Source organism: Pristiophorus japonicus, chromosome 17 (genome assembly GCF_044704955.1).
Source record: "Pristiophorus japonicus isolate sPriJap1 chromosome 17, sPriJap1.hap1, whole genome shotgun sequence".
NCBI lineage: Eukaryota > Metazoa > Chordata > Chondrichthyes > Pristiophoridae > Pristiophorus > Pristiophorus japonicus.
Window position 1 is genome coordinate 68,870,244 of NC_091993.1, and position 17,964 is coordinate 68,888,207.

The 17,964-nt window shown below is 46.3% G+C and overlaps 1 protein-coding gene across 11 annotated transcripts in view; it reads right to left on the reverse strand.

Moving 5' to 3' along the window:
* Nucleotides 1-693: 693 nt before the first annotated feature.
* Nucleotides 694-17,964, reverse strand: part of LOC139227778 (DENN domain-containing protein 2C-like) — a 216,265-nt gene continuing 198,994 nt past the window's right edge. For 8 of the 11 annotated variants that reach the window (XM_070858811.1, XM_070858814.1, XM_070858810.1 and 5 more), the window contains 3 exons: nucleotides 16,533-16,772; nucleotides 12,856-12,942; nucleotides 6,689-11,206 (listed from right to left, as the gene is read on the reverse strand). In XM_070858811.1, the coding sequence (XP_070714912.1) occupies nucleotides 11,175-11,206; nucleotides 12,856-12,942; nucleotides 16,533-16,772 (359 nt within the window). In that variant the 3' untranslated portion in view covers nucleotides 6,689-11,174. Of the gene's footprint in view, nucleotides 956-6,688; nucleotides 11,207-12,855; nucleotides 12,943-16,532; nucleotides 16,773-17,964 lie in introns of those variants that run through there. The other 3 variants (XM_070858817.1, XM_070858818.1, XM_070858815.1) reach the window with 2 other exon arrangements.

A 17,964-nucleotide genomic window follows, 5' to 3' on the forward strand; every position in this document is an offset into this window, starting at 1 on the left:
AGCCTTCACATAGAAGCATTCCTTCACTCGCACCCACAAACACGTATCGTACAAGCAGTCTGTCGTAATGTAGCTGCCTTTGATCGCACCTATGCTCACATCCATTATGGGCTGCTTGCTGACACTTGGGTGTTACTTTATATCATGGAAACAGTAACAACTACTCGCTTTTTGTACTTTTTTTTGAAGGAGAAGGCAAACGGTAATAGCATACAGAGCAGAGGCCTCTCAACTCCAATGAGGAAGATGCTCCAGAAATGGCGGTGAGCGACTTCAGCAAAGGTGTGGGTATCGGGCTGTAAGGAAAGAGTTAATCAGACGACTTGTTCTAATGTAAGACTGCTGTTGATATTGGAGTAATCTTAGTTTTAACCTTTGTTAAGCAGGGAAGTATGATTCAACATTAAAGTCACGACCTTTGAACTGAGACTGACCTTGCAGCTCTGGCAAGTTTCCATATGAAGTAATCACCTACTAATGAAGGAACTTAATTCAAGGCGTGACACTGCCTACTAGTTCCTAGGTTTTAGGGAGCTATAATGACGGATACTGGGTGAGAGGACAGTCTTGCAAAATGGCAACATCTGGGCAAATATATTTTTAATTGAGATTTCTGCGAAATGGGGAATTAGCTGGTGCTGGATTGTACAGAAACAAAGACATACTTATAGTTAAAAGTTTCACATGGTAGAAAACCAATTATATGTAACAAGAACAAAATTATTGATGACAGCAAAAAGAGTTATACTCATTAGCCCAATAGAAAAAGAGCTTGTTAGTAAAGAAACCAGCTTATAATTTGCAAATAGTTGTTGCTATGGTAACACTAAAGCTGTTCATAGACTGCTGGTGCCCTCAACTTATGACCTCATCCTGCTCTCTGATGGAATTGCGATGACTTCATCCAATTTGTACTTCGGTGCTCACTGTGTAAATGATGATGTCATCAGCTCACCTAAAATATAAAGTTAAGCTCAATGATAAAAGGGCTCACTAGTAAAGAACCCAACTTAACTGACATTATTGTAAAAGTATAAGTCCAATTAGATTCTCCTTCTATGGAGTTGTATTTTAACTTTCGGCATAATTTTTCAAGATGATGAGGTTTTGATAGAATAAATAGGGAAACAATATTCACTCTGGCAAATGGGTCAATAACTAGAGGTCATAGATCCAAAATCATTGGAAAAAGATCAGACCAGTGGTCAAGGTCAGTGAATGCCTCTACAAAAGCCGTCTCCTACCAACTGCACCATTAGCCTCACAAACTTCTCAATCCACGACTTCCCCCGCACCCCCCTCACCCTCCCCAATCACTCACCTACCAACAATCTGCACCAATCACGAGGGACACCTCCCATTTCTAGCTTCACCTCACCCCCTTGGAGGAGACAATACGGGCCATTCTTGGTAGGGGCATGGCTGAAACTTGGCCAGCGGTGGGAGTGAAAGGATACAAGATGTTGGTATCCTCGTATGTTATCTTCCTTCTTGCATGCACCTCTTGGATTTCCCACCCTCCCCTCACAACTCCACCCCTGTGCCTTCCTCATTTGACACACTCAAGAAATGCAGCATGCTCAACCAGTGGTTGACCAAGAAGAGACGTTGACACCGTCACTTGATTCGACACTCCCAGCCACCAGCTTCTCAAGGTTGACTAGCCAAGGCATCTGCAGTGCCCCACTACTGAAAGTCAGCAGTCTTCCACCTGCCATGCTGCTGCCACTGGGGAAGCACTGTATGACACCAGTAAGATAGTCAAAGGCACACACAAGGCAGTCACTAAGGGAGTGCAGAAGGGTGATGAGATAACTCCTTGATATCATATTAGATGGACAGATGTATAAAGTTGGATTGGAAAGTTTGCGTTGTGGTGGTTTTTATTTCAGCAATGTGGCCAAGAGGATGCTGTGATGGTCAGTAACAGAGAGGAAGGCAAGGTGAAGGACAAATGTAGAAAGAGGAATTAGGGTTGTGGTCACTGGTACCGTAGGCGGTTGATTACATCTCGGCCAGAAAGGGCTGAATGGGTTGCTTCCTTCCTTCGGCTTCCTCGTCTGCGTCTTCCTCTTCCCCCTGCAAGCGGATGCTGTACATCGGAAATAGAAGCATCGCTACCCGAGATATGAAATCTGTTTCTCTCTGCACAAATGTTGCCTGATCTGCTGAGTATTTCCAGCATTTTCCGCCTACTCAGAGGCCTTCCTGTACCATCCAGCCGCACTCCCTGTACACTTTAAAAAAAAACTTTTAACATGTATTGCACCAAGCCACTACTTCAATAAAATAAAAACATATCCAGTCCAAAAGCTTAAATGCAAACTTACCTAAAACCTGTGCATGTCCTTTAGGAGGTGCTGAGAGTGTCTCTGTCAGTCTGCTGAACGGTGGGTTTTCATGGCGAGCTTAGGTCAGAGGACGGAGCTCAGCGCTATTGTCCAGGTTCGCTGCAGTGATAAGTCAATGTCACCCTCTCTTAATTCACATTTCCAGGGCCAGCGCTGCTATCAGCAGCACTAAGGCCCTCACCAAAATGGCACCCGCCGAATCCCACGCCAGAGAAGGGCGCTAAAGTGACAGCCGCCATTTATAGACGAGATCGCGACGAAAACTCATGGCGGTAAGTGAGCCAATTTCTACGGCTATCCTTTTTAGTGAACGGTTAAGTACAGTTTCCACTTGGAATACTGCGCACAGTTCTGGCCTTCGTGTTATAAAAGGGATATAGAGGCTGTGCAGAAGATGCAAACAAGATTTACAAGGATCATATCAGAACTTAGAGGTTATAACTATCAGGAAAGATTGAACATGCTGTTTTTTTTAGAAAAGAGAAGACTGAGGGCTGACCTGATAGAGGTCTTTAAGATTATGAAAGGATTTGATAGGATAGATGTTGAGAAGATGTTACCACTTGTGGGGGAGATCAAAACTTGGGGCCATAATATGATCGTCACTCATATATCCAATCGGGAATTCAGGATAAAATTCTTTACCCAGAGAGTGGTTAGAGTGTGAAACCTGCTACCAAAAGGGGTAGTTGAGGCGAATAACATTAGATGTATTATGTACACACATATATATATATATTACATATAAATGCATGACCTACACATATATATAATATATATATATAAAAATATATATGATTGAGTACAGAATCATAGAATGGTTACAGCACAGAAGGCTATTCAGAATCAATCCCAAATAGAGCTGTGTGCAGAGTTGCATCAATTCTGTGACCCACCATCATGGACTCAGCTCTCTACTTCAAGTGCCATTGAAGTCTCTGTACGGCCACCGACAGTAGCAAAGAAAGCAGGCAGACTGTTGGACATCTGTTAAGTGCCTTGACAGGTGAATATACTCAGGTTGAAGGGGCCATGGCCACTGAGGCAGCTGTGGGGAGCAGAAGTTTCCACATTTCTATAGCAGACAAGCTCAGCAGGAAAGCACAGGCCAGGTTACGTCAGAGCTGGTGGATGCTGTGCTCAATTGGCAATGGTTGATGTTTGGTTCAGTCGGACGGACAGCGTCTGGGCCCCACTAACCCCACGTGTGGAAGATGGTGACTTAGAGGGAATGAAGTGTCCCTGACTAGTAGGGAGATGCAAAAGCATCAGTGACAACCAGTCACCAGAGTGTTTGATAAAGGAGAGGCTTGATTTGGTCAGTCCACAGAATTCGAAACATCCTGCTGCTGTAGGTATTAAATGATATGGGCCAAAGGTGGGTATATGGAGTTAGGTCACAGATCAGCCATGATCTCATTGAATGGCGGAACAGGCTCGAGGGGCTAAATAGAAACATAGAAAATAGGTGCACCACCATTCAATATAATCATGGCTGATTATGCAACTTCAATACCCCATTCCTGCTTTCTCTCCATACCCCTTGATCCCTTTAGCCGTGAGGGCCACATCTAACTCCCTTTTGAATACATCTAACGAACTGGCCTCAACAACTTTCTGTGATAGAGAATTGTGAATCTGTAAAATTCTCTGAGTGAAGAAGAAGTTTCTCCTCAGCTCAGTCCGAAATGGTTTACCCCTTATCCTTAGACTGTGACCCATGGTTTTGGACTTCCCCAACATCGGGAACATTCTTCCTGCATCTAACCTGTCAAATCCCGTCAGAATTTTATACATTTCTATGAGATCAATTCTCATTCATCTAAATTCCAGTGAATATAAGCCTAGTCGATCCAGTCTTTCTTCATATGTCAGTCCTGCCACCCCGGGAATCAGTCGAATGAACCTTCGCTGGACTCCCTCAATAGCAAGAATGTCCTTCTTCAGATAAGGAGACCAAAACTGTACACAATATTCAAGGTGTGGCCTCACCAAGGCCCTGTACAATTGCAGTAAGACCTCCCTGCTCCTATACTCAAATCCTCTCGCTATGAAGGCCAACATGCCATTTGCCTTCTTCACTGCCTGGTGTACCTGCATGCCAACTTTCAATGATTGATGTACCATGACACCCAGGTCTCGTTGCATTTCCCCTTTTCCTAATCTGTCACCATGCAGATAATATTCCGCCTTCCTGCTTTTGTCACCAAAGTGGATAACCTCACATTTATCCACATTATACTGCATCTGCCTAGCCTGTCCAAGTCATTCTGCAGCCTCTTAGCATCCTCCTCACAGCTCACACTGCCACCCAGTTTAGTGTCATCTGCAAACTTGGAGATATTACATTCAATTCCTTCATCTAAATCATTAATGTATATTGTAATAGCTGGGGTCCCAGCACTGAACCTTGCGGTACCCCACTAGTCACTGCCTGCCATTCTGAAAAGGACCCGTTTATTCCTACTCTTTGCTTCCTGTCTGTAAACCAGTTCTCTATCCACGTCAATACATTACCCCCAATACCATGTGCTTTAATTTTGCACACTAATCTCTTGAGTGGGACCTTGTCAAAAGCCTTCTGAATGTCCAAATACACCATATCCACTGGTTCTCCCTTGTCCACTCTACTAGTTACATCCTCAAAAAATTCTAGTTTTGTCAAGCATGATTTCCCTTTCATAAATCATGCTGACTTGGACCGATCCTGTCACTGCTTTCCAAATGCGCTGCTATTACATCTTTAATAATTGATTCCAACATTTTCCTCACTATCTATGTCAGGCTAACCGGTCTCTAATTCCCCATTTTCTCTCTCCCTCCTTTTTTAAATGACCTACTCCTGTTCCCATAAGCCCAGCTGACAGGTATGGAAGTTTATAGAGAAGAAAAAAGTGAAGGACAAGCACCTCCAACAGTGCAGCACTCTCTCAGTGCTGCACTGGGAGTGTCAGCTTAGATTTTGTGCTCAAGTCTCTGGAGCTGGGTTTGAACCTATAACCCTCTGACTGAGGTGAGTGCGCTTCCACGGAGCCAGGGCTGACGGTAATGCTCGCCATGGTCAAACAATTTGCCACCATTCACTTGGGTGAACTTTTGGGGGTGGGGGTGCTCCAGACAAGAGTCAGCCTCTGCAGGAGAAGCGGGGCGAGAGCGAAGCACCAATGACTTGGTGATCCAAAACTCGGCTGCCTGTGTCCTAACTTGCACCAATTCCCGTTCACCCATCATCCCTGTGCTCGCTGGCCTATATTGGCTTTCGGTTAAGCAACACCTCAATTTCAAAATTCTCATCCTTGTTTTCAAATCCCTCCATGGCCTCGCCCCTCCCTATTTCTGTAATTGCCTTCAGCCCTACAACGCCCTCCCCCCCCACCCCGAGATGTCTGCGCTCCTCTAATTCTGCCCTCTTGAGCATCCCTGATTATAATCGCTCAACCATTGGTGGCCGTGTCTTCTGGTGCCTAGGCCCCAAGCTCTGGAATCCCCTGCCTAAACCTCTCCACCTTTCTTCCCTCCTTTAAGAAACCCCTAAAACCTACCTCTTTGAACCTCACCTGCCCTAATTTCTTGTTATGTGGTTCGATGTCAAATTTTTTCCCTCATAACTACTCGTGTGAAGCGCTTTGGAACATTTCACTACCTTAAAGGCGCTATATAAATACAAGTTCTTGTTGTAGTCGATTTTACACTACCGCAGTTTTAATTTGAACTGCAAAACTGTAGGTCCACAAATGCACTAGCTCTGCGAGGCTGGTATCAATAACCAGCAGCAAAATATTCCATTAAATGACCAGCAGGATCCCAGCTGGGAGGTTCCCAGTCTGCACAACGGAGCTACGAACTGGACAAACTCATTGAACAATCTGGGACTGGGAGAAAATGATCAGGGAAAAAATGGGGTTATTTTTAACAGAATGTGCAAGTTTTATATTGTTAAACACTTGCTCTAAGTTATTGTCATATTTCATGATTACAAGGTCATTTTTCCAAAGAAAGGATTTAATAAGAGTTACTTTTATTTTTTAAGGCAATGTGCAACTAGACAAGTTTAAAAAGTACGAGACAATGGATAATGATACTACTGAGCTGTGTCTGAGGTTGTTTCCTTATAGACTATAAATAATAAGCAATTTGTTCACTTGTGTCAATGATTGAAAAGCACCATTGTATTAGAAATTCTTTGATCCATTGTGTGACTGACAAATATTAGACATTGGGACACAGGCTAGCAGAGACTCTTAGTGAGGTGTGTATATGATGCACATGAACTCCTCGAATGACTGTGTGACTGGGCTGTGTATGTGAGAAGAATGGCTGTGTCACCGAGGTTCTGGAAGTTGCTAGCACCCATGGGACTGCGAAAGTTGCCTCCTTTAGGACCAGTGGGAGAAAATTAGTAAAAAAGGAGAGGAACCGGTGAGCTCGGACCACAGCTACGAGGGGGTGCGGAATCCATTTCCGGCCCTGGGTGAGTTTTCTCAGTGCTCCCACAGGTCTGACCAGTGGGGCTCTCTGCTGTATCGGAGCACCAGACCCAACCACTACAGTCAGTCCACTATTTCTGGATTACTACATAGGATATACAGCACAGAAACAAGCCATTCAATCCAACCAGTCTATGCTGCACTCGAGCCTCCTTCCTTCTTTCCTCATCTAAATCTATCAGCATAACCCTCTATTCCCTTTTCCCTCATATGCTCGTCTAACCTTCCCTTAAATACATCTATACTATTCGCTTCAACCACTCCCTGTGGTAGAGAGCTCCACAGTCGCACCACACTTTGAGTAAAGAAGTTTCTTCTGAATTCCCTATTGGATTTCTCAATGACTATCTTGTATTGATGGCCTCAAGTTATGCTCTTCCCCACAAGTGGAAACATTCTCTCTCTATCTATTCTATCAAAACCTTTCCTAATTTTAAAGACCTCTATTAGATCACCCCTCGGCCTTTTTTCAAGAGAAAAGAGACCCAGCCTGGGCATCCTTTCCTGATGGCTATAACCTCGCAATAGGAGACAACCCCTAATCACAACACCAAAGACAGAGAAAAATTCGCAAAGCTCAGGTTATGCAGGATGTTCGTTCAAATGTTTATTTCTTTACAGTTTGCATGTAAACAATGTCTGTTACAGTTATTTGTCCTACACACAGAGAGAACACTCCGCCCTGCAGCACTGGGAGGCGTCAGTGTCTCATCACATTACAGGGACACAATGCTGCAAGGAACCCCCCTTCACTGTAAACATGTAGATGAGAGACCTCCGGATTAGTGCAGTGGAATGAGTGGTTTTGCTGACCTCTCAGAATCAGTACATTTCCACTGCATCACCTTCCACCAACACAATCGGATGTGTTCTGTACTGGCCTCCCACAATCCATGTAGCACCCGGCTACATTCCTCATTCTTAAAAACACAAGGCAGAGAGACCTTTTAAACAGTTCAGAGCCAGGGCAAAGCAAGAAATGGGCCAAGCGGAGAATGAACTGTCCAACTTTCCTGGGGCTGATGGAAGACTTGCAGTTACACAGCGTCTTTCACCACCTCGGGCCGCCCCGAAGCGCTTTATAACCAATTCATTACTTGTTTTGAAGTATAGTCACTGTTGTAATGTAGGAAACATGTACCTACACATAGTATCACCAGCTGTACATGACTGAATTGAATGCGAAGTAAGTCGGTCAGGGGGAACTCTATTTCTGCAAAGTCAATTAAAAAAGTTACATTGAGCTTCAAGGGACAAGTCACATGTACCTGCATGTGCTCATTTCACTTGAAGCAATTAGGGCAAATAAAGGCTGAGCTTTTAAGAAGCAAATCGTCCAGAGTGCACGGAACAGCAGTGTGCAGAGAGGAGGCTGAATGAATTTGCTTCCTTCGATGCTGTGAGGCGAGGAGTTATATAGTGATTTGTTGAGGTTGTTGATCCTCACTGGCGATTCCAACCTCCCCAAAGCTGGCAGGGTTAAACTGGCAGCTCCCTTTCATCAATCACCATTCAAGACAAGATGCTGTTTCTCAGTAACTGGCTTTAGAGCAGCTCCATTTTGCCCTTTCTTTGCCCCAGGGCTAAACTACTAAGGAAGTTCCACTGTATTGCATCATCCAGTTCGAATATTTTATCAGAGTAACTTCTTCCAGTGAGCATAAATATTCATCGAGAGGAGGGGAAAATAGGATTGCAATTAAAATGGAAAATCCCCCTCTGCCTCACAACGGGGTGATTCAGACCAGAGTGCCACTTGGGAGATGCTGCTCCAATTGGCTACAGCATTCCTGAGTTAGGGAGGAAGAGGGGCAGGGCTCCTGCTCACTATCCAGTGGCCCCTGCACATGTTAGGTCAGGGCAAGATGAGGCTTAGCTGCATCAACCCCCGTTGTTGAATAGCTGACACAGGCCTGGGCCCTGCAATGTAAGGAGTGACAGGCCTGGGCCCTGCAATGTAAGGAGTGACAGGCCTGGGCCCTGCAATGTAAGGAGTGACAGGCCTGGGCCCTGCAATGTAAGGAGTGACAGGCCTGGGCCCTGCATTGTAAGGAGTGACACAGACCTGGGCCCTGCATTGTAAGGAGTGACACAGACCTGGGCCCTGCATTGTAAGGAGTGGCACAGACCTGGGCCCTGCAATGTAAGGAGTGACACAGACCTGGGCCCTGCAATGTAAGGAGCAACTCTGATAAGGGCTTGGAGTGACTGTAGAATTGCACTTCCTGGATGAGGTTCCTGTTTGCCCGGTGTAGGTTCAGTGGGAGGAGTCCAGGCTCTGTATCCTCCCCTTGATGATCTCTCCTATTGCCTGGTACAATCAGACATCACAAATTGCAACTCAGTGATTCTCTAAACTGGTCTGTGTTAGTGGAATCCACCAGTCACTGCCTACATCAGATGAAAGTTGCCAGTTTCGCAATCTAATTAGTATAGAGCTGTACTTCACTAGGAACTCAGACTTTAAACACGGTTATACTAGCTTATAAAAATTGTTAAAAATATAAAAATCCCATCTACAGTCTGCTGTAAGTTAATCTCACTAAGCACCCGAGGGCTGGCAGACCACCAGGTACAAACACCATAGGTGAACCGTCGATGAAACACTGCAGACAGTGAATGCATTAGTGCAGTGTTTACTAAATCCCCTTGCCCCCTCCCCCAACTGTGTGACCCCACAAACTGCCCATTACATTCTAACATCACTACACGAGGTGTGCAGTAAACCTATTAATTTGCCTTATACAGCCTATGCTTGTGCAGTTTAAAAATAAACTTATTTCTCTGTTCAGCTCCCTGTGCCTCGGAGTACAGGCACCATCGTATATTACATTGAACAGCAAAGGGGAAATTAAGGAGTTCTCCCTTTTCTGATTGCTATCTAGTGAGGGAGGGTGAGTGTGTGAGTGAGTGGGCTTACATGCCAGTCAGGTGAGATTGGGCTAGGTTCCCAACAGTTGAACAGCCTGGCAGAATCCAGGTTGACACATGAAGAGGACCAGTTGAGTGGGTTACTTGAGGGCAGCACTAACATAAATCACCAACCTCAGGACAGGGAGAAACTGCACACTGTTTTTCATGATAAAAGAGTGAGTTACAGCGTCATGCAGTTCACTATTGAAGAGAATTGTAGCCTGCAACTATGGCCTTCCTTTAGACAGGGGGTTAACTTTTTCCACATAGGAAAAACAAGCAATTTTAATTCAGAGCAAACTGGACTTTCAGTGATGGAGTCTCCCAGCGAGGCCTCAGGCATGGACACTGAGTAAGCCAGTGAGTAATATTCCTTGCAGCAGCCCACTGATATGCTGTACTTTTCAAAAAACACCTCCTATTTCACAGATTGACGATATTAAAAAGCTATTAAAATTTGATATTTTGTGACCCGTTAAGGGACTGTATGGAGCAGTGATCGGAGAACTCATACCCAGGATCAGATCCAGTGTGGGTGGCCGAGGCCCAGAGTCACCCTCTGGCTGCGGAGAGAGTCTGAGACCGAGTCCTGCTTACAGGAATTCACGCACAGCCCTGCCATCAAATGCAAACCCAGTTTCGCCATCTCTCCCATAAAAGGAAATATTAAGAGCTGTTGCACAAGGCTGGCTTTCAGGCACCTTGCCGGGGTTGGAGTAAGGGCTGCACTGTACTGCCCTATCAGTCCCATGTAAAACAGCACCATGTAAATGGCTTCTATAGCACTTCATCTCACATACCTATGATCCATGTACATCAGTCATTATCATACCAATTACTTCAAACAGAAACCACAGCTTAAGCACAGGTTCAATTCAGGGAAAGGCACATTTAGGACTGGTGTGAGGAAGCCCTTTACACCAAAAGCGATGGGACAGATGGAATGGACTTCTGAAAAAACACTGGAACCATTCAGGAAATAGTTGGATGCTGTGAGGACAGGTCCTTTTGGTCAATGAGCCAAGAATGGTCCAATGGCCTCTTTCATTCACATCCATCTTGTGAGTGATCTTCCGATTCATTTTGCTTCGCTGCAGCTGAACAGAGAGGCCCATAAAATAGACATGCCCTTATATGGAGTGCTGGCATTCTTCAGTGTCAGAACGGGGCATAAAATCCCAGTACTGGCTGCTAGAATACCACTGTGTTTGCAATCCCAGTTCTGTGAAGTGTGTGCGCGCACATGTGGACAAATTGCCAGCTCGGTGCAAATCACACGAGCCAGGGTTCCTCCAACCACCCCAATGACCAGCAAAGGCAGGTGTGAAGGGGCGGATGTCGAGAGTCACTCACACGGCATGGTTAGAAGAAGCTTGGTTATGGAATCCATGGTGGTGGAATGTTCAGATTACTGGGTCTGGTTTCACTTCTTGGAAAGAAATTTCATTTTATTCCCTGTTAAGGAGAAAAGCTAGAGTTACAGGAAGGTGTAGTGGTGTCAATGGTCAGAAGAGTAATCATTCCGGCTGTTCTCACCGTTTCAAGTTACACACTCGGTTATCTTCCGCTCCTTGGCTTGCTCAGCCTCTGCCCTTACCCGCCAGTAAAACTGGACAGAGCTGTGCATTTATATCAAATAATACCTGTGTTTATCTAGTGTTGTATCAGATCAAAATGCTTCAAGGCTCTTGACACGGTGGGATTATTTGCATATGCAAAGGGACCAATGAATGCCTGTTTCGGGCATGAGCTCTGGACGCCATTTTTGATGCCTATACCAATGTGGTGGGCAGCGCACTTTGGCACATAATCCTGCCATATTGGATGCTTTTGCACTCATTTTACCCCTGTAAAACTAGCGCACGGTCATCGAATTTCTAGGCCATTGAGTTACTTTTAGAGTGCAATAGTTGCTGTTATGCAGGCAAACAGGACAACCATTCAGCAACAATCACACCCGCGGCATGAGCCAGCACCTTCAGAAGGATAGGAGGGGAGAAAAAGTACTGTGTCAGGTGATAATTCTCAGATTTGATGGGATCTTTTCTATGTAATCAATATTTTCACACCATCAATCGAAGCTAAGGGGAGGAGCAAGAAAGGCAGTCGGTGGATAGAGGGGAAAATCGGCAGCTAGTTGATACTGGGCTCTACAGTCTAATGATGGCTCTGAGAGGAGGAATGGGGTATGTTGGATGCTGCTGGTACATGGAGTTGTAAGATGCTGAGCTGCCATTGTAAGGAGAAGGTGACCAACCTACTCTTTTATCCGGGGTGGGGGTCGTTCATGTGAGCGGTCGAGAGAGAAAATTAGAAAAATAAATATTTGTGGAAGAGACACAGGTAGGTCGCCTGGTGGCAATTTTGAATGCTTTGTGTCACTGGAGACGGAGTCAGTGGCAGTGCCCACTGTGGATCTGACCCAGGGTGAGTGCAAGTCCACTTTTAGTGGCAGAGAGGAGGGACCAAACTAGCTGACTTGTTACTGCTGTAAATACTGATCAGTGAAGTCGGAACCTCCAGCCTGGAGCATTCTTTCGAAACCAGCAGGGAGCTGCACCATCTACATAAGAATCTCACTGTTAGGTTTTAAAAACTGCATTAAAAGAAATTCTGACTGGCTGAGAACTATTGGACATGGGGTCCATGGCACAAAATTACCTCCAATTGTAAATCATGCTCTGTGAAGGAAGGATGGAAGCTGGGGGGAATGACACAGTTCATAACTGAATGACCACTTCCTCTTCTCTGTTAAATCCCTTAAACCTGGTACAGTGAATAAATCTGGCTTTTCCCTTAGACCAGATAGTGTCTGAATGGGGGCTGGGGAGGCCTCCCTCTGACCAGATACAGTGTGTGAAGGGGGGGGGGGGCGGGGGGCGCGGCACAAGAGAGTGCCTGTCTCTGACCAGATACAGTGTGTGAATGGGGAGGGGGTAGGGAGTAGGGGAAGGCTCCCTTCAGACCGAATACAGAGTGTGAATGGGGAAAGGGGGTGGGGAAGAGAGCCGCCTCTCAGACTGGATACACAGGGACGGAGGGGATCTGTCCTCAGATAGGATACAGATTGTGAACCGGGAAGCCTCTCACTATTCCATACTCACCCAGGCCTTTAAGGAACTTATTGACGCTGCTTGGTCCAGTTTCAGGGATGGTCTCCAGATATTCCCCTGCTCGCACCTCAAAGAGACCTGAATCGACAACATCCAGATATCATTGCTCGGTAAATGTGCTAGAATCACCTAACCCACAAATAAAAGCTGTTCTTTCAGGGTGAGCTGTGGTGGGGAACAGCTGGAGTTCAAGCCTGCAGCCTGTGATTAGCGGTCCATCCATTCTTCCCTTAAACCCCTTCTTCAACTCGAACCATCATAGGAACAGGAATGCGACTGTGGAAGATGCTATCCCATCCCCCTAAATATCGAATCTCCTATAACTACAATCTTTTTATTCTGCTCCTCCTCCCCTTGGACTGTCTGCTGCTCCAGTATCTTGGTCAGCATTCTGGCCATCCATCCCACAGCCTCTGCCCTAGGTTTCCCTTACCCTACTGTCAGTCACGCACTGCTCTTCTTGTACCTGTATCTCTCTACGTGATATGACTGCATTCTGGAGCAAAGTATCCAGACATTTCTTCCCCTCCCTGATGTGTTGGTGCGTCTCTAACTCCCACTCCTGCACACAACTCTGAGCCGGAGTGACTTGAGGTAGAGACATTCTCGCTGTCTACAAACTCCCACTACAGTCCTGTCAGCGGCCATTTATTCACCTACAAAAGGAGAGCACAAATGCACTAACATGGATGCAGGTCAGACAGGAGGAAGCCCATGGAAGCAACTTCAGGCATGGCCACTGAGACCACAATCCCTGGATTCAATCCTCACCGTCCTGATTGGATTGGCTCAGCAATTCGGAATGTATGGAGCCTGTAAAAGTCGTATCATGTGACACTCCACACCTCCACCATCTCCTCTCTTTCCGCGCTGTCAGTGTGGTATCACCTCCAATGCGGTCAATATGGAGTCATCCGCAATCCCCCACCCATGCTGCCAGAATGGTATAGAAACATAGAAATTAGGTGCAGGTGCAGGCCATTCAGCCCTTCAAGCCTGCACCACCATTCAATAAGATCATGGCTGATCATTCAACCTCAGTACCCCTTTCCTGCTTTCTCTCCATACCCCTTGATCCCTTTGGCCGTAAGGGCCATATCTAACTCCCTTTTGAATATATCTAATGAACTGGCCTCAACAACTTTCTGCAGTAGAGAATTCCACAGGTTAACTACTCTCTGAGTGAAGAGGTTTCTCCTCATCTCTGTCCTAAATGGCTTACCTCTTATTCTTAGACTGTGACCCCTGGTTCTGGAACTCCCCAGCAACGGGAACATTCTTCCTGCATCTACCCTGTCCAATCCCGTCAGAATTTTGTGTATTTCTATGAGATCCCCTCTCAATCTGGTGAACCTACGCTGTACTCCCTCAATAGCAAGAAGGTCTTTCCTCAGATTAGGAGACCAAAACTGAACACAATATTCTAGGTGTGGCCTCACCAAGGCTCTGTACAACTGCAGTAAGACCTCCCTGCTCCTATACTCAAATCCTCTAGCTATGAAGGCCAACACGCCATTTGCTTTCTTAACCGCCTGCTGTACCTGCATGCCAACCTTCAATGACTGATGTACCATGACACCCAGGTCTCGTTGCACCTCCCCTTTTCCTAATCTGTCACCATTCAGATAATATTCTGTCTTCCTGTTCCTGTTTTTGCCACCAAAGTGGTTAACCTCACATTATACTGCATCTGCCATGCATTTGCCCACTCACCTAACCTGTCCAAGTCACCCTGCAGCCTCTTAGCATCCTCCTCACAGCTCACACCGCCACCCAGCTTAGTGTCATCTGAAAACTTGAAGATATTACATTCAATTCCTTCATCTAAATCCTTGATGTATATTGTAAATAGCTGGGGTCCCAGCACTGAACCCTGCGGCACCTCACTGGTCACTGCCTGCCATTCTGAAAAGGACCCGTTTATTCCGACTCTTTGCTTCCAGTTCTCTATCCACGTCAGTACATTACCCCCAATACCATGTGCTTTAATTTTGCACACCAATCTCTGGTGTGGGATCTTGTCAAAAGCCTTTTGAAAGTCCAAATACACCACATCCACTGGTTCTTCCTTGTCCACTCTACTAGTTACATCTTCAAAAGATTCTAGAAGATTTGTCAAGCATGATTTCCCTTTCATAAATCCATGCTGACTAGGACCGATCCCGTCACTGCTTTCCAAATGCGCTGCTATTTCATCTTTAATAACTGATTCCAACATTTTCCCCACCACTGATGCCAGACTAACCGGTCTATAATTCCCTGTTTTCTCTCTCCCTCCTTTTTAAAAAAAGTGGTGTTACATTAGCTACCCTCCAGTCCATAGGAACTGATCGAGAGACAATAGAATGTTGGAAAATGATCACCAATGCATCCACTATTTTTAGGGCCACTTCCTTAAGAACTCTGGGATGCAGCCTATCAGGCCCTGGGGACTTATCGGCCTTCAATCCCATCAATTTCCCCAACACAATTTCCTGACTAATAAGGATTTCCTTCAGTTCCTCCTTTTCGATAGACCCTCGAATCCCTAGTATTTCTGGAGGGTTATTTGTGTCTTCCTTAGTGAAGACAGATTCAACGTATTTGTTCAATTGGTCTGCCATTTCTTTGTTCCCCATTATAAATTCACCTGATTCTGATTGCAAAGGACCTACGTCGGTCTTCACTAATCTTTTTCTCTTCACATATCTATAGAAGCTTTTGCAGTCAGTTTTTATGTTCCCTGCAAGCTTCCTCTCATACTCTATTTTCCCCCTCCTAATTAAACCCTTTGTCCTCTTCTGCTGAATTCTAAATTTCTCCCAGTCCTCAAGTTTGCTTCTTTTTCTGGCCAATTTATGCGCCTCTTGGATTGAACACTATCTCTAATTTCCCTTGTTAGCCACCCCCAATTACCCCCCGATCCCCCGCTCCCCCCATGCTGTCAGTATGGTATCACCCCCAATCTCCCCTCCCATGCTGTCAGAATGGTATCATCCCCCAATCCCCCCACCCCTCCCCATGCTGTCAGGATGGTATCACCCCCACTTTTTGGCAGTGAATAGGAATTGACCACAGTGCCTGTACCACAAGTAGACAGGTTTTAGCTCTCAAAATAACTTGCACTGGAAACGTATCCAAATCAGGCAATTGGGAGTTATCTAAGAGACACTAAACTGGGAGCTGGTTATCAACTCATCCAAAGGTGTGAAGATAATAACATTCGACCCAACCAGTCGCTGTTGGCATTTACCCTCTGTGCGAGCAAATACTCTTGTTCACATCTACCCACCCTGTTCCCATATCCCTTCATCCCTGTCGGTCTGGGTCGGAGGCTCAGAGTTGGTGCCTACACCGCCTGTCCGCCGGGGTCGGTGTCTGGGCACTGCCCGCCGGGGTCGGTGTCTGGGCACTGCCCGCCGGGGTGGGTGTCTGGGAATGCACTGGCTGTCTGGGACAGAGCATGAACCCCAAGTAAAAGCAGGGAATGACAATAACTAACAGTAAAGGAATTCTCAACTAAAAAATGCCCTTTATAAAATCCATCCATGTTGTTTAAAAGGTGGCAGTCAGAGAAATGATAGTTTGGGAGGCATAAAAATATAGAAAATGTGCAGAGATGACTATTGACAGCTGCCAACCAGGGGGTCATTGCTTGGTCCCCAGGTGAATGACAGTACACTACTAACCTTTGATCCCACTTTTCCTTAGCTCCCTGTCCTGCACGAAGCCAGCAAACATCTGTGTCTCCATGAAAAGCTCCAGGAACTGCCGAACGCTCTTGGAGGTGTGGGATTTGCAAAAGGCGTCTCTCTGAAAGGACCGCTCGCCCTTCTCGTTGACAGACATGTGTAGGGAGTAGTGGCCTGCGATCTCCACAAAGAACCTGACGCATGCTTCTGATACGAGTGTGCTAAGGGAGCTCGGGCCTGGGGAAAGAGACAGGTAGAGCTGAAGACAGAGCATTATAGAAGACAAGTGGTGTTACAGATAACACGTGGTCCGTGAGATCTCCTGGACAGGTTTCGATTGCCTGAGGGGGTCGGAGAGGAATGTCCCAGAGTACATTGACCCTTATTGGCACTGGGTTTTTGCTTCTCCCTGGAGATTACATGGTAGTGGGGATGGGAAGACTGGGAGGCAGGGCTGAGAATGGAAATTTCTGGTCATGATGCTCATGAATGTGGGGCAGGCTTGATGGATCAGTTGGTCTATTCTGCCCATTATTTTTTTAATGTTTGTATACCCACATTACACGAAAGCCTGACCGCAACCAGCCAGAAACTGGAGCTGGCTCACGAGCAACCCCAGTAGTTCATTGCGTCGGCGGCAGTCAGGAGCAGTGTCGAGGAGGTGCGTTGGTGAGGCCTATAAAAGGCACAGCAGGGAGTCCGGGGCCCAGCGTCGGCGGCAGTCAGGAGCAGCGTCGAGGAGGTCCGTTGGTGAGGCCTATAAAAGGCGTACTTGTGCAGCTACAGGGAGAAGGCAAAAAAGTAGAAAGAAACAGAAAGGTGACGTCACAGCCAAGGGGTAAGTGATTGGCTGGTGATTGGTGAGTAGTTTTTCTTTTTTCTCTTCTATAACTGAGTAAACTTTAGCATTGTTGTTGCTTATCTAAGGGTTAAGTCATGGCAGGACAGCTCGGTCACGTGTTATGCTCCTCCTGTACCATGTGGGAACTCAGGGACGACACCAGTGTTCCTGACGACTACGTGTGCGGGAAGTGTATCCCGCCTCCAGCTCCTGACGGACCGTGTTGCGGAGTTGGAGCTGAGGGTGGATTCACTCTGGAGCATCCACGATGCTGAGAATGACGTGAGTAGCACGTGTAGCGAGTTGGTCGTACCGCAGGGAAAGGGTCCACAGCCAGATAGGGAATGGAAGATCAGCAGGAAGAGCAGTGCAAGGAAGGTGGTGCAGGGGTCCCCTGTGGTCATCCCCCTGCAAAACAGATACACTGCTTTGGGTACTGTTGGGGGGGATGACTCATCAGGGGAGGGCAGCAGCAGCCAAGTTCATGGCACCGTGGCTGGCTCTGTTGCACAGGAGGGCAGGAAAAAGAGTGGGAGAGCGATAGTGATAGGGGATTCAATTGTAAGGGGAATAGATAGGCGTTTCTGC